General features: G+C 39.7%; 1 protein-coding gene across 3 annotated transcripts in view; it reads right to left on the bottom strand.

Annotated features, from left to right (window-relative positions):
• The window catches only part of FRMPD4 (FERM and PDZ domain containing 4), a 294,130-nt gene that overhangs the window by 90,087 nt on the left and 179,392 nt on the right, over nt 1-24,651 (bottom strand). For all 3 annotated transcript variants that reach the window (XM_071748140.1, XM_071748122.1, XM_071748132.1), the window contains exon 2: nt 19,194-19,310. In XM_071748140.1, the coding sequence (XP_071604241.1) occupies nt 19,194-19,310 (117 nt within the window). The remainder of the gene's footprint in view (nt 1-19,193; nt 19,311-24,651) is intronic.

The raw sequence follows: 24,651 nt of genomic DNA, 5'->3' as shown, positions 1-24,651 counted from the left end.
CCATCTTCAGGGAGTTTTGTGAATTTAGCTCTGAAGGTGGCTATTTTGTGTAGAAGAAAGTGAATTTTGGAGTACTTTTTGTTCCTGTCAGCGAACAACGAGGAATAGAAGAAAAAGTAACACAGTATTTTTTATTTGATCCAAAATAGCAACCAAGCTGGAAAAAAACAATTATTCACAGACCATAGCTGCAAGTTCTCATGGAGCCTGCTAACTGTAACAAAATATATGAGACTCTCCCATGCAGAAGAGACTACTGCATCCCTAGAGAGCACTTCCATCAGAAGATAGGTCAGGCTAAAAATTTGAGTCCATTATTAAGGACAACTATCTATAAAAGTGAAGACCTGAGTAGTGAGCTGTGAGAAGCTTGAGACCTATACACTTTTCATCCAGTACACTCGGGTGCTGTGGGAAGCCCAGCTGCTGCATTGCAGAGCAGAGCACAGCACAGGTTTCATCTGGCCAGCATCAGCCTCAGCTTGGTGCTGCCATAGCAAGATTTGTACTGGTACCCGAGCCAGCTCGTTGAAGGCTGACTGGGATACTCTTCCCACAGAATTCACAGCAACTATTGCTGTGATGGCAGTGTGGGCAGATCCCTGGGTTTTGACCAGGTCTGTTTTCTTTGTAAGTCAAGCCCCGATCTAGCAAGATGAGCCCATTAACACACTTAGCTGAGATGTGCATCAGGGTTCCCATAACGAACTCAGCAGGCCTAATTAAGCAAGGTGGGTTCTGCTATGGGGTTGACCAGACATACATCCACATCCATAAGCATTTAAGTATGGTGGAAAGCAGAACGAAGCCAGAAAGGCTGCAGGCAGCCAGCTTACAATTCACAAATACCCCAAACTCACATTATCTCTGATTAAGAAGTAAAGATTAAAATGCCCCAGATACAGCTATGGACAAACATCACAATACCAAACTCTTTTCTACACTTAAAACAGGGAAGGACATTTTCAGGCTCAAGCGACTGATCAAACAGTGAAAGCACAGAGAGAGAAAAAAAAAAAAAAAAAAAAAAAGTGGAAAAAAACTTGTTATTCTAGGAGTCATGAAACACTGCAATAGCACAAATCGTGGGAAAGCCAGTAAAATATAACAAGTGCCTTTGTGTCATCTCTGTTGGTGTGTATCAGTGGAACTCTGCTGATATTAATGAAGCTAAGCTGATTTTCAGTGGGGAATCTGGTTCTTTATTTGCTATGACGACAGCTGATGTCTAAATTCAACCACAAAATTTATACAATTATAATTGAAGGTCTCTGATAACATACAACACGAATGTAACTTGTGCAGGAAAGCCTTACTGTATTCATCTTCCTCTTGTGGCCTCACATAGCCAGTGGCAGTGGTATACATAATTAAAATATTAATAACACTTCTACAAAAGGTAGCAACACAGCATGGAACAAATAATTTAGAGCTAACTACTAGCAGTCACATTTCAGGACAACTAAACAATATCATTTTATAAGACACATTTGGATTCATTTACCAAGAATGGCAACTTTTAACTCACATCATGCCACTGTTGAACTCTCATAATGTTTTAATAACATGGACTATTTATCTGCTTATAACACATGGCTACATAATTTGGATATTTGAAAAAATAAAGTATTAACATGTGTTGTGGACCTAATGCTCCATTATCCATTGGACAGACATAAATACAGAGAATTTGTAAGCAAAGAATTTTTAATAAAAATAGACAGCATCCAGACCAACATCTCAGGAAAGAAAATTCTGCAGAACAGCAGCAAGGATTATCAGAAGTCGTAACATGATCACAAGTCAATGCCAATGTGCTCCAAAAAAATTACAGATGTCATTTGTTACTTCCTCTGTCCTCCATCTTTCCATATATCAACTCTTACATCAATTCTTCTCCATCTAATCCTCCTCTACTGTTTCCTAATAACTTTCTTGTATTCAATTAATCCAAGTATTGACACAACTTTTCCTCTTGAAACTGTATTGTCCCTACACTTCCTTAGCTTCCTTGTCAGCTCTCCATTCTGATGCTCATTAATGGCATCGTTGTTTTTAGCCACGGAATTATTGGTGATGCTTCATGGACCCTCTTTGAGAAATTTCAGCTTCTGCATTCTACTCAGAATGGCAAATTTTCAGAAGGCTCTTAATGTGGGAGAATTTGACAGCAACATCAGAAATTAGATCCTTGGCTGAAAGGAGATGTGTGGGTCACTTTTCAATCATCTAACTTAAAGCATATAACCAAGATTTGTAATGACCTTTGGCAGAGCAACTTCTGTATTTCCAGGAAAGGGATGGTGTTTCAAAATACCAATTAGGTCTCAGAAAAGTGAGAGGAACAGAAAATTTCAGCTCAGTCAAGGGAAACATGGTAAAGTTACAAATAGCATAAAAGGGACTGCAGATGAGAGGTAATCAGCAGCCCTCGTAGAGGGAATAAGACCAAGAAGAGACTGGTAATTTATTTCCAGTTTTTCTGAGATTTTAACATGTATAATATCTTTTCCAAAATCTACATTATCTGGTTTAGACAGCAGTCCCCATTTGCTGCAAACAGGACACATATAAATAAAAATATTACAGTTCTAGAAGTATTGTTAGGAAGGATTCGAATACAATAGCAATAATGCAAAATTGGAGTCCAAACATCACTGAAAGGAAAGGATCAAAACCTTTCCTCTAATTCATGACATATTGCGCCACCTTTTCGCTCTCCAGACTTTGATGGTTATGGACAGAATTTGGAACTGACACCTCCTGGAACTACACAGTAATCCCAGTAACTTTGGTTTTCATAACGGATCATTTTAATTTTTTATTTATTTTTTTTAATGGGCAGAGAGATTGAGGTTTAGCTAATTAATAATGTAAATCTGGTGGGCATGTCAAGAGAAACAGCTGGCTGCAACACACAGCAGAGTGAGACATGCCAAAAGTTACAGAAAGTACAGGGAATGCTGGCTGGGTTTCATGGGCAGGTGATGGGGAGCCACGTGAAGGATGACCATGCTGGAGCTGAACCCTGCCAACTCTTGGGGAGCTGGACTCACAAGGCCAACACTGTTTGGGGGACTGTATTTTACTATGTGAAGGCTTATGGTATCTAGGTGATAGTGTAATACATACCAAATCTAGGTACAGATATTGCAGAAGTGGAGACAATGGGGAAAAGTAGTAAAGGGTATCATGCTTAACTGGGAAGAAATAATTGTGGAAAAAATGAGGGATAAAGGTAGATAAGAACAAGTTTGAGACAATGGAAGGAAGAGGAAATTCAAGAGACTGGTTGCATAGCAGCAAGCTGGTGGCTGGCATTTGTCCAGCCAGGCCTTTGGCCTTATTTTCTGTTTTATCTTCTGATTGAACTCTAATCTTAACTATTTTCTGTGTGAATATGTTTGTACACTGTGCATAAGTGTGTGTGTGTGAGACAGACAGAAATTAGCAACCTTCAGTTCAGAGCAGGTGGCAGGTAGGATAAGAGGTCTGTGACTCTGCTGCCAGGAAGATGACTGGTTTTGAGCCAGAGAGACCAGGGATTAAGAGTCTGCTACAGTGGAGACCATATGTGTGGATCAGCTATGAGGGAGACCTACTTGTGTACACACCTGGGGTATATGCATGTGTGACCTGACAGCAAGCTTCAAGTCTGATTTTCTGATGCACAAGAGCAGGATATGGCCATTTTTACTTATCATAGAATCATAAAATCACAGTATGGCTTGGCTTGAAAGGGATCTTAAAGATCATCTTGTTCCAACTCCCCTGCCATGGGCAGGGACACCTCCCACTAGACCAGGTTGCCCAAAGCCCAATCCAACCTGGCCTTGAACTCTTCCAGGGATGAGGGCTCCAGGAGTCAACACTGTTTACGACAATGTGGTGGCTATAAATTTGCTGGTCACCTGCATGTGTGACTTAGGTGGTTGGCTGTGTTGGTGCAGAGAGTGTGTGCCTGTGTTCCTGTACATGCATGAGGACTGCATGTTCAGCCCCACTGCGAGCAGAACCAGGGGATGGGGAAATGCAGCAGCCTGGTGCTTTCAGACTGGGATGGGGAGAATCTCTTTTGGTCTAGAGAGCCACCGATTTGTCCTCTCTTACACCATTTTCTGCATTCAGATAGCATTATTTCAGTAGTGCCACTTTAAGGAAAACAGTACTATCTAAAATATATGTGATTAAGAGTGAAAAGGTCAGAAAATTCATAAAGAATTCATAAAGAACAGGGTAAGGAGGGAAAGAAGACACTGGCCAGGTTAGAAAGGAGGTCTGGTGCAGCATGTAAAATATACACCAGAACATGCTGACTATTCATAGCCTGTCTTGCTCCAGTATTATCATAGAATCATAGAATTGGCTGGGTTGGAAGGGACCTCAGAGATCATCAAGTCCAACCCTTGATCCACTACCACTGCAGTTACCAGACCATGGCACTGAGTGCCACATCCAGTCTCTTTTTAAATATCTCCAGGGATCGAGAATCCACCACTTCCCTGGGCAGCCCATTCCAATGTCTGATCACCCTCTCAGTAAAGAAATTCTTTCTAATGTCCAACCTAAACCTCCCCCAGCACAACTTGAGACTGTGCCCTCTTGTCTTGCTGAGGGTTGCCTGGGAAAGATATCAACCTTCCCCCTGGCTACCCCCTCCTTTCAGGGAGTAGAGAGTGATGAGGTCTCCTCTGAGCCTCCTCTTCTCCAGGCTGAACAGCCCCAGCTCCCTCAGCCTCTCCTCATAGGATCTGTGCTCGAGTCCCTTCACCAGCCTGGTTGTCCTCCTTTGGACCCGCTCCAGGACCTCGATATCCTTCCTGAACTGAGGGGCCCAGAACTGGACACAGGACTCGAGGTGTGGCCTCACCAGGGCTGAGTACAGGGGCAGAATCCCTTCCCTGAACCTGCTGGCCACGCTGTTCCTGGTACAGGCCATCACTTGTCTGACAGTACTTTCCATCTATACTTCCTCAAAACATACTCCAAGTGCAGCTCTTCCTTGGGCATTTGGGGCAAGTTCCAGCCTGTGCTGCATCATCCCATGTTTTGTTGGGCCTCTTCATGTAAACTCTTGTCTGTAACTGCCAAGAAAACTATGCTATTGATATTTTACACTGTAAATACAAGTGTTTAAAACAAACAAACCCACCAAAACTGAAAACCAAAATCCTGTGTGAAATAACATGTAGCTTTAGAAGAAAGAATAACTTTATTATTACTCAGGATGCCTCAACTACAAAGGCTTTGGCAACTTGGCTTATATACATGCCAAATGAATTAAAATTGTTGTTGGGTGTCTGAACAGCTGTCAGACTAGGACATTTCCAAAGCACTACCATTTATATTATTGGCACTAGAAATCTGCTCACAGAAAAGTGTCAACCCCCTTACATTATTTAACTTATTTACCAGAGCTATGCAGAAGTTTACATGAGCCTAGATGGCTCTTCAGAAAAATTGCATCAGATACTAGGGATTACTTTTTAAAATATGTGGGAAGAAAGGCACAGACAACAAAGCCTGATGAAATTAATAACTCACCTTGGTTATTATCAGATAGCAGAATAAACTAGAAAAGGCCAGCAAGAAATATTGCTGATTCATTGAACTTCCTATGATTGCAGCCCACTTCAGTGCTTTTCATTATAATAAGATTGATGGCAACATCCATTTTCCAGAGAAACATTTTGTTGATACTATGTATAAACACTTGAGGAAAAATATTTCCTGTCTTATCTTTCAATGGAAGCATTTTTTAAATAGAGTTATAATTCATCATTCTGTGACAGCATTTAGAAAAGAGCATTTATACACTTATCTAAAAGCCTGGTCAAATTGTATCATCTTCCTGAATATCATTCCATTTAAGTATTTTATTACCCACACGTTTACTGAAAACACTGATCTTTATTCCACTTTTTATGTAGCAATCTAAATTGCCTTAGTAATCTGTCTAACAGAGATAATTAAATCTGTTTCATTATTATCTGCAAAAGGTTCCAAGGGCATGCAGTGGATTAAAGTTTGGTTTGCAAATGTGTTGCTCAGATTCCACAATCTACATAAAGAAACAAGTAAAGAGCCACTTAAATCACAGGAAAATGGGAATCAAAGGGATCTGTTTTGAGATCCCTCTTGCTTTTAGTTTTGCTGTATCAGGTAAATCTGTGTCTTTCAGTCTCCCCTCATATAATGATTTTTTTCCCCTCTTCTAGTCATCCTAACAGTTTTGTGCACAACTATAGCTCAAATCCCACTCCTGAAACAAGCCTAGTCACATTTACTAATGCTTCCCTGTTTCCACAAAGACATTTGCCATTGACGTGCTCAAATGACACCATTTAAATGTCCCTCAGATATTCAGCTAATAAATCAAGATTCCTCTCCTCAGTCATTTTTGACACATACTTCCAGATCACTGGAAAGGTTTTATTATTAATCTTCAATCATGTCTTTGAATTTTGTTGTATATTCATCTATCTTCTCCACACAGAATCCCCCATTCCTCCTTTACTTAACCTTTTAAGGTTTCTTAACAGTTTCTTTTAAGGAAGAACTCAGGCTGAATTTGTGCAAATATCAGTTCAGCCCTGCAGGTTCTACTTTGCAAGAACCTTTCTGTGTTACTCAGTCCTTTTTAACCTTTCCTTGCATGTTTGCTGCTTTTTTTGCAATGTGTTTACTCATGTGGGTATTCAGCTAATTGTGTCTCTGCCCCCAGTTTTCAGGTGCATGGACACCACTGTAAGATCTGAGACTTCATAAACTAAAATATCAAGCCAGATGATTAAAACTGTCTTCTTTAAACATGTAACACACTTTTAACAGTTCTTTTCTTATCACCAGCAAGAGTGATTGTAAAAATGAAGGAGATAAATATTTGTGTGTGTATATATATGTGTACATATATGTGTGTGCATCTCTCATACTTACACACAAGGCTATGCCATCATGCTGTCTCTTTAAACTGGTACTTTCATAAGAAATGAAACATACCTGTCTTTCTCTGCCTCTATCCTCTCTTCCTATGAGTTTTTTCCCTGTTAATCTCCCTCAGACTCATACATGTCCACATTTACCTCTCCAGTAAACCCAAGAACCTTCAGATTTACTGAAACTGGTTGCCTGTCTATAATGCAGCCACTAGGCCACTTGCACCTGCTGTCTTGCAGATATACAGCAAACTTATTTTAAATTAGTGAAGTCAGATGCCAGTAGCAGCTTAGGTGTTGCTGCAGAGATGAGCCTGAGCTGTAAAATCTGCTTGAGAAACCAAATAAATTTTCAGATAGTCCACGCTGAGCTTTATGAATGCTTGAGCATGGCAGGCAGTCCAAGTAACTTACAAACTCAGTAGGGAATGTCTATTGGTTTCTCTCACGTGTAGCACAAGCATTTGCTTGTATTCTGTGTAAAGCCAGCCAAAGCCTCTAAAGAAAATCACTTTTCTATCATTAATATTTACATGGAAACATCATCATGACTTTCAAATATGGTGCCAAATATGGTGACTGAGTATAGTTTGCTGGAGAAGCAGCTCATGGCAAAGGAACAAGCCAACCCAATCAAGCTTCCCACTCCACGCTTCTCCCACTATAGAAATCCTTGTCCTGCCATTTTTCTTAATGATTCCCAGCCTTTCAGTGCAGGGCTTGATTGCTTATGCAAGTCACAGAGGCAAGGCTGAAAAAGCAGCTGTGCAGCTATTACACATTATGTTCAGGTGATAGGCTTCCTCCTTCAGGAACTGTATTCCTGAAGGCTCATGCCACGAAAGCAGCTGGTTCTATGATCTGCCCATTAGTTTGTGCTTGCTTTAATTAATTAATTCTAGTCCAGGAATTAATACTGGTTTTTGTTTTAGATGGAGTTTGACAATGCAGATACTTGGATTTCTCTGACTGGTCATAGTCTGATGCTTTTTTGAAACTTCTGTCCAGTCAGGGTTCCCACTTCTGGGGATTCAAGTCCTTTTCAAGACCTAGCCACAATGCTGGCCCATGTCTGAAGGTATGGAAACCCTGGGTTTTTTTATACCTATGTTTTAACTATAAAGACTCCCAAGCTTAGACTTTTCAGTGTGCAAAACCAATATTGAGCTTATCTTCTTTATAGTTCCCTTTTCAAAGGTAGACCATTAGTTCATCATTCCCTGGTACACTGTAGAAATGGTGGAATATGCATTTTAATAGGATGCTAGCAACAAGGATTGTACAACAAAATCCCTAAATGCCACTACTATGAGCTGCCAGAATGAGTCCCTTGTGGCCCAAAACAGAATGTCTTGTACTAGTATGGCTTTTTGCCCAGTCTCTGCTGTCCAGCTCAAGGCACTAACGGAATTAAAACCAAGAAAAAACATCAGCAAAAAGGAAAAAGTGTACAAAAGGGATTACAAGCAGGAACAGAAGCAGAAAGTACCTCTTTAGACTCAAGATAAAACTGTGGTGTTCCCACCTGATCAAGCCCAGAAACGATACTATCCAATACAGCACTCCTAAGAAACCCCCTCCTGTCTCTCTTAAGCTGTTTTCTAAAGAGGCTTCTCCTGTATATCCCCATCTTTCTCATTTTACCTTATGTATCATCAATATTTCACTACTTTTTCCTCTACATTTGCTGGATACTAGTGCCAGGAACTAAGTTTTAACAGGGCTTCTGTATTTTACTAAAATGAAGGAGTGCTACATAAACAGATACCTTCCCCACTCATACCTACAAAATGTGCTCAGTATTAATTTCCTCCTTCAGGAACTCACCAGACACACTGATTTTTGATGCAACAGCAGTTTATCATTAATCTTTAACAAAGGCTTTTCATGCCAAGACACATAAAAAACAAAACTGTACCTCAATGAGCCAGAGAAGACACTAACTTAAAGCCAACAAAAATTGGTTATCAGACAACTAGTAAAATTGAACCAACATCTTTTCATAAAAGTAGAGCTAAAATACCTGTCTGTTTACATGCAAGAGAACTAAGCTTATGCTTGACATTAATGGGGAGCCAAAGATGTCAAAGATTGTCCCATAATCAAAACCAGACACCAAAATGGCACTCTGACAGATTTGGCAAGTTTTGATTTCTTCACAAAAGGTGCAGTTGTGGGTCTATCTACTATCAAGTCCCTTGAGACATTTACCAAGCATCAGATTTGCTCTTCAGCAGTTGATAACCCATTCAACCACAAAGAATGAGGACAGCATGATCCCAAAAGCAACCTCAGACCAGTAACTTCCAGCACTGACAGGAAGCATTCAGCTTAATCTCAGCAATATCTTGTGAGCTCAAAGGGCTGACCACATATTCAGAAAGCAGAGGCACAACAGAGCCTCCCTCTGCCTGATTCAGGATGAACAGCTGCAGATTGTTCACACACTGAAGGCAGATCACATCCCTCCTCTCCTTACAGGCTGACAGAAAAGAGTGACAGAAGATGTCCTCCTATGTTTGGTCTTGTGGAAAAATCAACTCCAGACTATCAGCAGGCATTTCTTGGACAAAAGAGCCCCTGACTACAACATCCCCCTGAACACCATCTAAATCAAAGGTAGAGATTAATGCTCCTAATTTAGATGAGGTATGTCAGCTTTATGCAGCAGTAGAGACCCTTCCACCACGATCAGAATAACTCTCTTACAGCCAAATCACAAAGCCAATCTGAAAGAAGAAAAGCAAGCCAAAAGCTAGACCACACCACTAAAAGCTGAAAGTTCCTCATGCCAGCATATTTGCATCTCAAGTATTTTTTATAAATACACACAAAAAGGCTAGGAAAAAAAGCCAGAGACAAGCAGAAATATGTTAAGATTAAGGCATCAGTATCTGTCTTCATGGAATGGCAGTGTGTTTGCATAGTAACTTTATGTGCTTATTATGCATTAGTAATGTTACTTTCTAACACAGATGCAAATAACCATCTTTCCTCATTACAAAACAAGGCAAGTTCAGTTAAAAATTAAAAGCGAAACAGTGCTACAGTTCTGTTCAATTTCTTAAACTGTGGCAAAGGTTTTCCATGCTATTTGTATCCCAAATAGGCTTCTCCAGGTTTTAATTACAAAAAACCTAAACAATCCCATAAACAAACTCCTATTTGTATCTGTCTGGTGTGTTCCTATTTGTAATTTCAGCTAATTACCTCCCATCAGGAAAATATTCTCTGAAGTCCCAAGATGCCACACAAGGACTTTGCTCTCTTTCATTTTACATCTCCCAGAATGTTCGACACAGAAAATGTAAATTCATTTTGCTACGGCTGGAATAATAAGAAACTTGAAATAATCTCTGCACTGTCAGCATGTCTTTACCTTGTGAGCTTAATCCTTGTTTCCATGGTGATATTTAATTGCACAGCCACACATTTTGATTGGTTTATTTTAAATTGAAGCTTTTCTGTGGAATGGCAGAGGATCCTAGCGAACATTAGATAAAAAGGCTTTCAAAATATTGCAGTGAGTCTAGTCAGTGACTAGATTGAGTTCAGTTAAATTGTTTCTTCACATAAATCCTATACATATATGTCAACATACATAATTTGTGGATATTTAGCATTTTATTTTGGGAGCTGAGCATTTTGAGTATAATTAAGCAGTATTTTAATGTCAGAAGGACAATTAAAAACTAAATGAGAGTTAAAATTCAGTAAGCTTTTGTTGCCAGTATCATCTCATCTTTCTAAGTCAAATTACCTTGCAGTCCTACAGTAACAATCCAGAGAAAAATTTCCGAGTAGGCTTCAACTTGACCTTCTTTACAGAAAACTTTAAATATATTAATACGACAGAAATTAAGCCAAAAGGATAAATACAGCTTCTTCAGTACTGGCTTTCACATACCTTATCATGCAGTCCCTTAGTATATGAATGACTGCTGGAAAAGCATCGTATTTCCTGGCACAACATAACATACTGGATACTGGATTGTTTTAAATTCAGTACATACACTATGACGAACAGTTGTACTTCAGCTGTGCTATTTAAATGGCAGTAACATACTGTGATAATTCTCATCCTTTTTTCTGCTCTATAGCCCAGCTCCAGCACATTTTTTTCTTAATGCTGCAACTGAAGATATGGAGGAAATTTTCATTTAGCCTTTGCTATGAAAGGTCCCAGTTCCATCACTGGGTATTTGACAGCTTTACCTTATTCATCTTTTCGAGACTACGTTTACTAAGGATTCAATCTGCAGCCTGCAGTGCAGGATCACTCCACATTTTTGGTGTTCTAGGGGCTGTTTGCCCTTCTTTATTTTTAAGGACTATCTACTATTCTATTTTATATGCAGAGCCCCTGTGTTTGCATTATTAGGGATACCAGCAGGTGACCCGAGACACCTTTACAGCTTGTTACAAACCACAACGACTCTACCAACCACCAGAATGGCTTTGCAGAACTAGAACTCGATGCATTTCATCCCAGTCCTGTAGGGACCACACTCTATTTTACAAAAGAGATGTCTGAAAAAGTCTGTCTGGGTCTATTATTCTCACACAAACTGTTTACAAGGATTAACTTGTTTCCAACTCCTGAGAAGGGTAGCTTGGTGTACACCAAAGCTATGCTTCTACAGATCCATTTACATGCTGTTAACGCACAGACGAGATGCTGTTATGCCATATGAAACATCTACCCAGAAGCATGGGAATTCCAAGAGGAATAAAGATTTCATTATCTCACTTCTGTACATTATGATCCCAGCTTACGATACCTTGATTACCTTTTTTCCGTACATGTTCTGCTCCAGAAGTTTTATTCTGCTTCCTAATCCACTTTCAAACACATAAGAATAACAGTTTTCCGGATTCAATGCTTCTCTGAGTTTCATGGCATCCCCATCCAGTTTGTGTTAGGAGAAAGCACTGGGGGACTCGATCAGACACAGCAGATTAGCTGTAGCAGAGGCCCAAAGTACATGATTCCCTGTATTCCTCTTAGGTACAATTACACCCAGGTAACCTGAGGCAAAGGACTGAGCAAAAGCTTCTTCTGGCTAGTCTCACCACGCACAATCACACCTCCTTGTAAACCTCCCCTCACCCTTCCAGTGAGAGGATTCCTCTTACTTCAGCACATGATGGTTGACCTGTGTGCAGAGAGACTGAAAAGGGACAAGCCAGCAGGCAGGGAAGGAGCAATGCTGCTGTGGCTGCCTCCTGAATTACTGCACACCAACCAGCTTAGGTACAGCTGCCTCCCAATGCATAGAACGCTCCATTTATTCCATGCTCTACTTAAAAGAAAATCATCCCACCTACCAGAATCTCCTTGCTATTATTCCCTCCATTATAACAATGATTTATCCCAGTAAATATTAACAGCATTTTGTCTGTCATATTTATGCCTGCCATATTTATGGCTAGAGCAACAGTTCTCAGTGAAGGAAGGATGACTGTTAAATCATCCTCACATTTCAGTAGGTTGAGATTTAGCAATACTTTCTTTTTCACCACATGCCTTAGCTGTGTCTAGGAAGACCACTGACACAAACACAAAAATGTTGCTACATAATTTTCCTTCTCCTTTCTGACTACTCAGGTTTGCTTTAAACAGACACTTGTGTTTGTACATCCCTGCTGCTGCTGCTCGTATATTCCAGTCCCACTCCCCCTTCCATCCTACGATCCTGTCCTTGAGCAGGTCAAACCCTTAGCAACAGAAAGAGAATTTATATGCAGTCTGAAAGAAGCATCCTAGCACTCTTTCTCTAGTAGCATGCTATTCGTATCAACAGTCCTTATTAGTGACAAAGAAGTTTTTAAAAAAGAAAAAATTAGAAAAAAATCACCATACCAATCAGACCTGTTGTCCACCTGGTCCAGTATCCTGTCTCTGACAGCACTCAGTACCAGCTTCAGAGGAAAGTGCAAGAAACCTTGTAATTATAGAATAACCTGATTAATACAGGAAGTTTCGTCCTAGCCTTAGGCAGTCAGCAGCTGACTCACCCGCTTGTCTGAAACATAAGAATTCATATCTGCTCTAATTTTTTTTTTTTTTAAATCCAATGTAATGTAACAGTGGAAGAATTTTTACTGAAGTACATCACAAGTGTACATTTGAATCCAATGAAGCATTCTAGACTTTACTGTAACCTGTAGCTGAGAGTTATATTTGCTAATTATATAGGTTGTACTATTTTTATCGTTGTTAAACTGCCTGCCATTCAATCTCATTGGATGTCCCTTTTAGGGACATGGGAATAAGTGGGCCAGAGAGTGTGATTCCAGTGCCTGTTTCCTTGGTGTCTCACCTGGGAGTGGAAATGCCTGAAGAAGCACACTGCAGTCAGCCTCTGGCTTGAGGCATTATCCTGGCATAATAGGCTGCCTTCATTCACATCCTTAACCTGAATCAGAAAGAGAAGGGAAGGAACCCTCTTTTTGGCACCCTGCAGAAATGCAAGGGCTCTCACAGCCCTGAGGGAGGACGGGGCAGCAGCAGTGGTGCTGCTCAGATTTTTGTGAATGCCACATAAATCCTCCAGTGAATCAAATCAAAATCATTTCTCTACTTAGAGATGAAGAAATGTAATGATTCAGTAAACTGCTCCATAGCATCATACCTGCAGGGCAGAAGGTGGCTCCTGTGGCTTCAAACTTCCATTATGGCCTTATATACCAAGGTAGTCTTAAGGTACAAATAACAGCAGTCTTTTCAAAACCCAGGAAGATGAACAACACCAATCAAGGCTTTCACTATATTTTATAGACTTTGATTGCTTTGAGAAACTTTCAACAAAGCAAACCCCAGAGAAATATTCCAAAAGGTTAAGCTATCAATAGGCATGTAAAGCCTGCAAAACATACACACAAGAAGGTTAGTCATACCAAGAGAAATTAAAAAAAAAAAAAAGAAGCTGAATGGTCTGATCCTCCTCTGTGCTTAATTATTTTGAAGTAAATTGATTATCTGACTGCGAGTTTCAGTTTTGCAGCTGGTATAAATTAGTGACCCTTAGTAAGTAGGATGCTTGATTGATACATCATTAGTATCATCAATGATTGTGTTCTGTCACTCCACACAGCCAGCCAGCTGTGAGAAGTGGCTATACAAGGAGGACCACAGGATGCATGCAACATGCATAGAGAAACTCCAGCTTCAGAAAACATGAGTGAGTTTCTTCTTCTAAGCACAGCAAAGACTGAAAGAATAAGATGAAAGCTGCTTTAAAGAAAAAAAAAAAAAAAAAAAAAAAAAAAGAAAATAAGGTAAATATTGGATTGAATAATACCATGGCTTTGCTTCATTGTGTAGAAGTATTGTACTGTGGATGCTTTGAGCATTTAGGATGTTGACAGCTGCACTAGCTACCAAAGAACACAAGTACTTTACCTTTGTCTTATATATGGGTCAAAAGCTGACAGTCAAGAATTTTATATTTGAGGAACAGTATAGTTACTAAGTCAAGCAAGGACAACCAAAATGTTGTGATTTTACAATCAAAAAAAAAAATCACAGAGCTGATATTATATGCAAGACAACAGACCTCAGAGGAAAAAATAATTATGTTTGCCAGATACACCTAGAAGTCTAGATTCACTAACTTTAGTGTTACTAAACACACAGTGCAGAAAAGACAACAAAATATGTTGTGACACTTTTCAACTGGTGTAGCAACCATGTCATACTAACAGACCAGGATTTGGAAAGACTTTGGAGGAGTCGGTCTCTCCCAGTTTGCCTGCAGGCCCTGGGGACTGAAGCATGGTTTAATGCCAGGCAGTAAGGCTGCCAGCTTTGATCTCTGGATGTGCTGCTTTTTATTTCATGCCGGGGGTCCCAGATGTTTTTTCAGTTTGTTTCCAGACTGGAGCACAGAAGTAAAATAATATGCAGGATGTACAGATGGTCAGGGTCCTTAGAACAGGGAGCAAACCAAACTGGTAACACGGGCAGACCCATCCTCTCTGAGACAAGGACAAGAGTGATCAAAAGTACCTCTTGCAAATAAGGATATGGCAACACAGTGACCTAAAAGACCCCTCTAGAAAATTATTGTAAGAGTGTAATACCTAATTACACCTTGTTGGGACCACTGTACTTTGAGCTGAGAGAGGAAGGGCTATACTTCCTTTCGGTTAATCTGATTTCAGTTTCTGGTCTTTATTTGAATGATAGAAGCCATATCCACAGAAGTACATATTACTTTAGAAATTAAACAGGAATAGGAACCAAAAGGGTATGACATCCCATGGCAGCAAATGTTACTTCAACTTTCACCTTAGAGTGCAGTCATAGGACAGCCTAAGCCCACACAATCCTCTTGCAACCTTATCCCACTTCAGCCAGGTATTTTGGTGTGTCAGCAATGCTGCCTCATCACTTGGCATTAACCATCCGTGCTCTGAGCAGGACGGCAGACCCGCTGACTTTCAGAGGTTTCTTGCACCTTAGACTGTTCTGCAACTCTATCAAACTATGTGGAGAATTGGTTCAGGGAGCTAGACTGACATAAAATACATGGCTTTCTCTGTAGGATAGATTTTTTATTAGCTTTTGGCAGTTCATTTCCCTCTATCAACTCTCCTCTGGGTCTGACAAGCAGCAAGATTGACATGTAGGAAAGGACAAAAACCTACAGGCCTTACTACAATCGGTAAGGTTGTAGTAGTGGCAACTTAGCTGAGCCAAAATTGTCATGAGGCTAAACCCTGTATGAATTAAAATAATAAAAAAACCATCCTGCTTTGCATTCTATCTCCTTGAAACCCTACACTCACTCACACTACATAATTTTTTTAAAAGTTTCATGTTTGAATTTGAATTACCATTACGGAAACTTCTCATGATCATATACTACACAGTGCATATAAAAAGTGTGAAGAAAACAGGCCTTTAAAATGGCTTAATATACACTGCAAACTATTTCATATTAAAGGCTCAGCTTGATAGTACACCCACTGGAAGAGTACTAGATGATTGCCATCCTCCCCTACTGAAAGGCATTGCCTATCTTATAAGGCTACTTCAAGTAAAAGTGGCAAGTTAAAAGGGAATGGGTGAAGTTCTGAAACTTTAATTTACCATGGCCTAAACTTATGAAAAAGTATTTTAGATGTTTGCAAAGTGACTCTGGTTGTGCCATCTGTACAGAAGAGATAATGAATTGATAGCAACATCTCAAAACATTATGATAAAAGGCTCTTCTTGCACTTTTATGAAAGTGCTGCCTGGTGATGGAAGCTGCCCCTGATTAGCTCAGGCCATACTTTCAGAGGTTTGAAAGAAACCAAATTTGCTTTAGCAGAAAGAACAAACATCTCTTACTATTCACGCCTTCAACCATTTGCACCGACACTATATAATTACTTTTCATTTCACCAAGAGATTCTCCTGCATTCTCTGTTCCTCCCGCAATTTAAAAATGACAATATGTCTGCTTGCAGTTGAATGGGTATGTACATATGGTACTAAGTACATTATTTAACTAAAAAGCAGTTAACACTCCAATGAAATATGTTATTTGCTTGTACAGAACTCATGCGCACATTCTATTGTGCTAATACCTGGTTTATGCATCTTTAATCAAAACCAAGTGGAGGATTTGAATCGCTTTTTCTCCTCAGTGTGATGCAATTTGTTAATCTAGATGGTTATAAAAAGCCCTGGTGACAATACAAGATGCTTTCTCACTGATCTCTCTCCTGCCTCTATTGATACAACTGTCAACAACCATCTCATTATCTCATTTCTGAAATCCAGGGATGAAAAATGAAGGAAGGGAAATGAATGTGGTTTTTTTCTATGTAGTTTCATGTATTATTTGCAAAAGTAGTTGTTTTGGAAGCCAGAGAGGGCTTCTCATTGGCCAAATAATAGGCACTGTATGCCTCTGCAAATGGATGGCTGGCAAAGTCACTGGGTGTATTCAGTCTTGGGGCACCCTTCTAAAATGAAGATACATGGTGTGACCACTGACTTACAGCACAGTAGCTACTGGGGATGACATTCATGAGTAATGGTGGCTATTTGGTGATTTGGCCCAATAGCAGGTGGTCTCCTGGTTTTGTTCAGTTTCTGAAGATGCTGTTTTCTAATGTACTTGTAAAATGAACTAACACTTCAGAGACATGGCTGGTGCATGTGGTACAGCCAAAGCTGTTGCTTTAACATATTTGATAGAAGGACACGTACTGTGTGAATATTATATTGTTCAACTTGCACCTAAGACTGATGAAAGGTGTCAGTGAGTAACAACGTGGCACATAATGTCAAAGGCTTCTCCAAACTACCTTCCTCAGAGGTCTCATTCTCTCTGCTCCTTACAGCAGTTCCCCACCCCCCGCAACAGAGTCTGCTATCCACATGCAGAGGAAAATGGAAGAAAGATCAGGCCCCAAAGAGAACAGACAGCAAGTACCTTACAAAAGCATGTTAAAAAACAAAACATAACAGCTACAACAACACAACAACAATACAACAACAACACAACAAGTCTAACATTATTTGAGGTATGACTTGGCACTGCCCATTATGGGTTTTTGTCCCTAGAAGCGGTTTTCTGCATTTAAGAGAGGGATATGGCATTTTAAGGTACTGAAAGCCAATCCAAAAAATAAACAAAACAATCATTAGCTACTGTGAGTTAGAAAACATTCCCAAATTGCAAAATTAATGAGTACTAATGCACTGCATTCGGAAGGCTGCAGCTGTTTATTGCTACACAACAAGTGCAGCATCCCATTACATGACCAGTGAAACAAGAGAAGGAATCAAATGTGGTGCCTGTCCTCAGTAGCAGGATAACAACTGTTAAAATGAATCTCAGTCACATAGAGGAGAATGCACTGACAGTCCACAGAAAAACAAACAGACACCCAGTGTGCTCAGGTCTCTTCACAAACTAGAGGAACAGAAGCAGCAGGGTCAGATATGCACAGTACTTTGGAGCCTCGCCTATACTTCTTGACAAGCCTAATTATTTCAGGCAGAAAACCTATGCTAATGCAGTTATATTGTTCCTGACATTCAGTTTCACATTGCCCTGCACCCAGTGTCTTACAGACATGCAAAGCATGACAAATACCTGCTCAAGGAAGAAAACGTCATTTCAAATTCACCTTTTGAGCCCTCATTAACCCAGACAACTGCTCCAATTTGGACAGGTCTGAAATCACTCTAAATCTTGAAAGCCTGCAAGACAGGATGTTGCTAGAGCACTTGCTTTGGCTCCGAAATCAAATGCCTCCCCTAGGAATCCAAGGCACACACCCTGGGCAAAGGAGGGAGGAAGAGAAAGTAGAAGTAATGGGGATTCTCGTTCTTAAGCTGTACAGTTCTGATTTCACAGGTGAAGGATTGAGAGAGAATTAAGGGCTGGTAATGGTCAGTCTGATCCTTCTACTCCGAGTTAAAAGAAAGAATTGTAATTCTAATTCAGGACTTTATTATAGCACCTGCAAGTTTTCTAAACAAACTGATACACATAAAAGTGAAGTAATATTTAATAAACCCCACAAACCTTCATGTGAGCAGAATCAAAATGCTAGCCTTAGAAAAGGATTTAAGCTAATGCTGCAAAATCAGATAAAGGTTATGCTAACTCATCACCATCACCTCTTTTGAGTGAAGAAGCTTCAAAGTAATGAAAGAGTACACTTGCTAGAACAGCAAACTGTATTTTATCCCAGCTACTTACAGTGATTTCAGGGAATAATTATGCACAGTTTTCATTGGGAAAATAAAAGCCAACTTTGATTACGATGGCATCATCCACATTAAATTTTTTTCTTTGCAAACCTTTAAATTCTGTGCTAAAGGACTATAGGAAATAGAATTATAATATTTACTATACAGGATCAAAATACACACTTTCTCATTACTAGTATAGTGACTATATCAGACAAACGAAAAGCTCACATGGCAGAAATGAAGGAGAATCATTAGTCTCAGTTAGAACTGACCTTTCTCATTCATTAAACGTGGAATTTAGGGGTCTTTTGCTAATAACATTTGTTTTAATTCCTCAATGAAATAGATGCCCTTATATTATCAGCATTTTCCTAGGTAAATGAAACGAAACAAGCAAGTACCAAAATAAGGCACAGTAAAGTGCAGTCCAAGCTATCTCTGTGCAATAGATCAAAACAGCTCAACGTTAACTGTGTAAGGCTGAAGCAGGAATTAGGATTCCAAAGAGATACAGCAAGAGCAGGCAGACTGCACAGCTCACACTGCCCACTTACTTGATGAAGTAATCTCTTCCATCTCTGTTTGCCGTCATCTCCCATCCATAAGGTGTCCCCTGGCTCAAGCTCCAGGTCCCTGAAGGGTGAGGCCAGCCTGAAGACTTGTTCCTGTGGCTGCAGTTTTGAAGGGGAGGAGGTGGGGAGAAAGAGAGAGAGAAACAAAAAAAAGGTGAATTTTCTATTGTTTTTTATTCCAACTGACATATTTCACTTGCACTTAGCATTTGAGCACTTTTAAAGCTGTGAAATTTGCAGCCAAAAGCCAGGCAAATGAAAACAGGTTAGCAGACCTACTTATATTTATCATATTTTCCCAGCAAGTGGAAAAGATAGACAGTCACTTCTAATGGTATTTGAGGCCAAGCCTTTGGCAGGTAAATCAGTACCACACCCAGAATACTAATTTTCAGTACTTTTCAGTACAAGAGATGGAGACTGTTCTCATTCATCACTATCCCCTGGTCAAACGCCAGTTTTGAGTACAGTTTTAGCAAAAAAACCCCAAAAACAAAACACAAAAAACCCAAACCAAACCAAAACAACACACACACACACTCCCCAAAAAACCAAAACCAAAATCAAACAATCCAGCACTTGGCTGCAGATCACACTGCACTACCTGGCACAGGAACACAAACACCCATTCGCAGCCCTAGTGAACTGGTGGTTTTTGTTTCATATGCCAGAAGGAAGGAAGACTGTAAGAGTGGATGCTCAACTGACTCAAGATGAAGATGCTATTGCACTTCACCCTTGCCCATGAAGCTCTTCCTGCAAATAACTTTTAAAAAGGTGCTGTATCTCTGAGCACACACACTGACAACACTCCTCAAGCGACCTCTGATACTATTCCCACTCCCAAGCAAAGGTCAAGCTCACTTAACTGAAGGATTCAGAAGCACTCCCAAGTGAAAGTATTTCCTCACTAGACCTGAAACATTTTTGTGAGGTGCCACATACTGACTTCCTACACAGAAAAGATGCAGTTAGCAAGAATCAAGAATCCCCTACAGTTTCCCATAGGAAGCCCCGATTTTTACACTGATGTTTTACCTCTCACTTGCAGGAATTAAACAACATGTTAACACATATTCCCACTTTCTGCTGTGGGACTTAGAGGTACAGAATTAAACAGGCCTTTCAGTAAAATTAATCAACCCAGTAATATCTCTTTACAACCCAAGAAAGAGGAAGAAGAGGAATAGGAGGCAGGACAAGGAAAGACACTAAAGACTGGAAGAGAGCACATCACAGAGAGGCAAAGATGAACCAGAACACACCACCAAATACAATCGGAAATTTAGACATGCAAACCAAAACCACACAAAATAGGGCATGTTTTGAATTAGTTGCCTTCTTCCTCTCTTCCACCTATGAAACACATTACACTTCACTTTTACTCGCTAGATTTACTGAAGTTCAAATGCTAGCAAGGATCCTACAACCTCTTGCCTTAGAGATGTAAAAACTTCCCTCCTTTAGAGAAAAAGACTGCAATGTAACCTGGCAAACACTCTTCTGAAGGAACAGAATTGGTCTCCATGGACAACTCAACAATTCATTGCAAATTGCCAAACTCAACAATGTTGTACATAGTTAATCTTTCCCAAAGGGGGAATGCATCATTAAAAACAAACTAGTTACTTCCCCCTCCCCCTTTATTTCAAAGATTAATCACTACTGAGAGAAGATATGGTGCTTCAAAATATAATTTACATGTTAAGTAGAGCATTACAATGGAGTGCTAGATATCATCTGATTTACCAATTACATTAAGTACTCAATCTTCAAGGAGTAGAAAAACATTTCTGTTAACATATTCAAACACTGGTATTTGCCATAAGACGAGGCTTAAGTCTAATATTTGAACTAGAGATCTTAGTAAAATTACAGTTACTCTGCAAAGACATAAATGTCAGATATGCTAAACTGCCCCAGATAAATGCAACTAGCCCATTCATTCCTGATCAAAGGAATGAATTAAAAATACAGGTATCTGAGGAAATAAAACAAATATTTCAAAACTCTTCCATGAGGTCTCCGGTGAAGGTGAACCTAAGTATTCCTGTTTCTCCATATGTCTGACAGAGGGAGAAGAGGGAGAAAAGCTGGTTCCCTTCTTTTAGATTGGAGCCACCCTACAGTTAAAAAATGAGAGCCTAACTATATCTACAGACTTCAATTTACACTTTAGAGTATTTGGGATACTGTAATTAACTAAATAAAGTAGAAAGCAACCTATTTTATTTGGACTATAGATACCTGTGCATTTAGCACTTTTCATTTGAATTAAATATGTTTCAAAAGACCTGTGATATAGTTTCTCTGTCTGTAAAATCGCTACAGCAACATTTAAATTCCCACATAAAGAACATTAAACATCTATTATCAGATAATTTGTACGAGCACGGGACAATGATGATGAGCAATACTATTCCTCTCTGCATTCAACCTAAGGGCTGATCTTTGTGTGGATTGTAACATTAGTAGATTTTAAGGTAAATTTAATTCTCCTGAAAGCTTTCTTTGAGCCCTTAAAATATTATTAGTGCTAGAACCTATCCTATATGATGAGCAATAACTGTCCTAGTTAACTATAGCTATGTCTGTATCTGATCTTGTCCTCCAGACTTTCTTATAATCAGTGGGTGAGAAATTAGCACTCAAGACATTGTATTCACCCACCTCAGATGTGTGCAAACTGGACATGGATCTACTGGAAAAAACACATGGATCCTATAGTAACTGTACAATTAAAAAAAAACCATTCAGGTCATAACAAAACAAGGTTTTACACGCAAAGGTGACAAGTGCCAGTGATTCCCAGCTGCCTGTACAGTCTGAAAAAAATGAGCAAATTAACTGCATCATTTATTTTCATACAACTCCATTCAGTTGTTGAATACTATTCTGCTGTTCTGCAAAAATACAGTTCGGTGGCCGCTACAAAGGGTAGAAGATGGCAAAGATAAATGCCAGAAGGAATATGAAAGGCTCCAGAGGAAGCCATAAGATCAGGCATTTTACCTTGGGGAAGCACAAAGCCATTCTGGAAGGCTTTATGTACAGAGGATAACTCAGTAGTGAGGAAGATCATCAGGCCATGGGAGATCCCAGTCCAAATCCTTCCTCCCTGCAGATGATCTTGGATAAATCCTTCAGCTTGCTGATGGCCATTTGTTATTTCCTTTCCTCACAGTCAGCAGAGGGGAAGCACATTAAGACTCCTGAGGTTTCTGGAAGACCTCCTCACTTCCAAAGACTAGAAAGGTAAAGAAAGTGCTTTCTGCCTCAGCAAGCCCACCAGCAGGAAGGAATCACTGTCATCACTGTAACTTGCTGCTTGCTGTCTATTGCCATTCCTGCTTGCTCACTGCAACTGGACCTGCTGCCACTGTGCCTGTAAATGCACAGCTCTTAGTTGACCATCTTCATCGTGAAAGCCCAGGCCAATGTCAGACCAGCAGTGTTAGCTATAAAATCCCATAAGTCTGCTTTTGGCATTCTTAGAATCACAGAATGGTTTGGGTTGGAAGGGACCTTAAAGATCATCTAGTTCCAACCCCCCTGCATGGGCAGGGACACTTCCCACCAGACCAGGTTGCTCCAAGCCCCATCCAGCCTGACCTTGAACACTGCCAGGGATGGGGCAGCCACAGCTTCCCTGGGCAACCTGTGCCACTGTCTCACCACCCTCACACTGAAGAATTTTTCCCTCATGTCTAACCTAAATCCTCCCTCTTCAAAGTTTAAAACATTGCCCCTTGTCCTCTTATTACACCCCTCTCATTCTTGTTGAAGTATAAAACGTGATCTCTGTGAATTGCTTCACATTGAACAATCAGTTCATTAAATGGTCCAAGCAGCATGTAAAGAAACAGTGTGCCCTGTGGAGGCACCTTCTGACTGAGAATGTAATAGCTGTGAAACAGTGAACATCTTCAGGTCAGCCTTTCTTATGCCTTGTGCTTGAGGAATGAAACAGGGGTATATACATAAAGTGTCCTGTACTCGATATCAGCAATATGCCACTTACACAATATGCAGAACACACTCAGCATAAACTATGGTAGCAGCAAAAACTGGAAGTCTTTAACAGTATCCACCTCTTTTCAAAGATCAAAATTAGAACAGTTTAAATTTTTAAAGCATACTACTGGTCAGAGTAGTGTAGATAGTGTTACTGTGGAAATTAAAGTAGGAAGAAACATGCTTTATTTTTTAACATATAAAAAATCAAATATTTTCTGAAAAATTCAATAATTAAAGAAAATAAAACAAACAACAACAAGAACAAAAAAACTCCCAAAACACAGCAGTCAAAAAGCATCTACAATTAGATGCCTCAACTTTATTTAGAATATTTAGTGTCTACTGTGATAGAACACTCAGCATACAGGATTAGGGTGCCTACCAACCCAAAATACAGACACCAAGTTTATGAGTTTATGTCTAAGCTTTTCCATGGACGGGGGATACAACAATCCTTGTTTCCTTTAGGAACGAAACTGGACAAAAAGTTCGGAGGTCTGCTTTATCACTGAAGTAGTCTTCACTCTCTCATCCAAGAATCCAAACTTCCACTCTGATGACATTTAAAAGATCAATAAAAAGCACTAGCAACTACTTTTTTATTTTATTTATTCTTATTTTTAATAAAGATTTGCAGAAGGGAGAAACCTAGTTAGCCATGGTCATAGTGATCATCATTCCTGCTCCCTGCACCCTCAGGGAGATGGCTATTCTTGCAAAACAATCTTCACAGGCTTGGATTGATGAGTTCCTATAAATGGCAAACTGCCTCTTTGCTAGAAATCCAGAAGAAGGTATCTCAAGAAAGAGTTGCAGACCATTCCTTCTGGCATTTAGGGTCTTAGTAAAGAGCCAGAGATTCAGTTCTGTTATAAAATAGACATCTAGAATTGCAAGCTTTATCTCCATATTCACTAGCTCTCCAGTGACTCTAATTCAGAGTGTCAGTTCTAATTGACACTTCACTCCATGAAGAAATCAACAATTGAATTCCAAGCATATGAACCTGGAGATGAATTCTACATCACACTCAGAAGAATGCTTAGCAACAAATGGTGAGCTTTATTTTTAAATATAACATGATAAAAATGGGTAATTTTTATCACCTTATTATTTATTTGCCATTCTATACCCCCTTCCAAAATACCTAAGAGCACCACCAAACCAAGTGCACCAATAGAGAAGCTCCCCTTGGAAAAAAATATTCAACACAGGCCTGCAAAACTTAGTTACCTTTCTTTATCCTGTAGCCTTATTTTCTCCAAGGGTTGCTTTATGAATGAGCCTCTGTTAGCTCACAAATTCTAGCAAAGGCTGAAACTATCCATAGAATTTCTGATAGAAATCTTCATAACTGTGTAAATGGTCTGTATGTGAAGACATTTACAACTTTTCTAAAAAGAAATAATTTGAAATATTAATA

This window comes from Heliangelus exortis, chromosome 1 (genome assembly GCF_036169615.1).
Source record: "Heliangelus exortis chromosome 1, bHelExo1.hap1, whole genome shotgun sequence".
Lineage (NCBI taxonomy): Eukaryota > Metazoa > Chordata > Aves > Apodiformes > Trochilidae > Heliangelus > Heliangelus exortis.
This window is presented reverse-complemented; position numbering and strand designations above follow the sequence as displayed.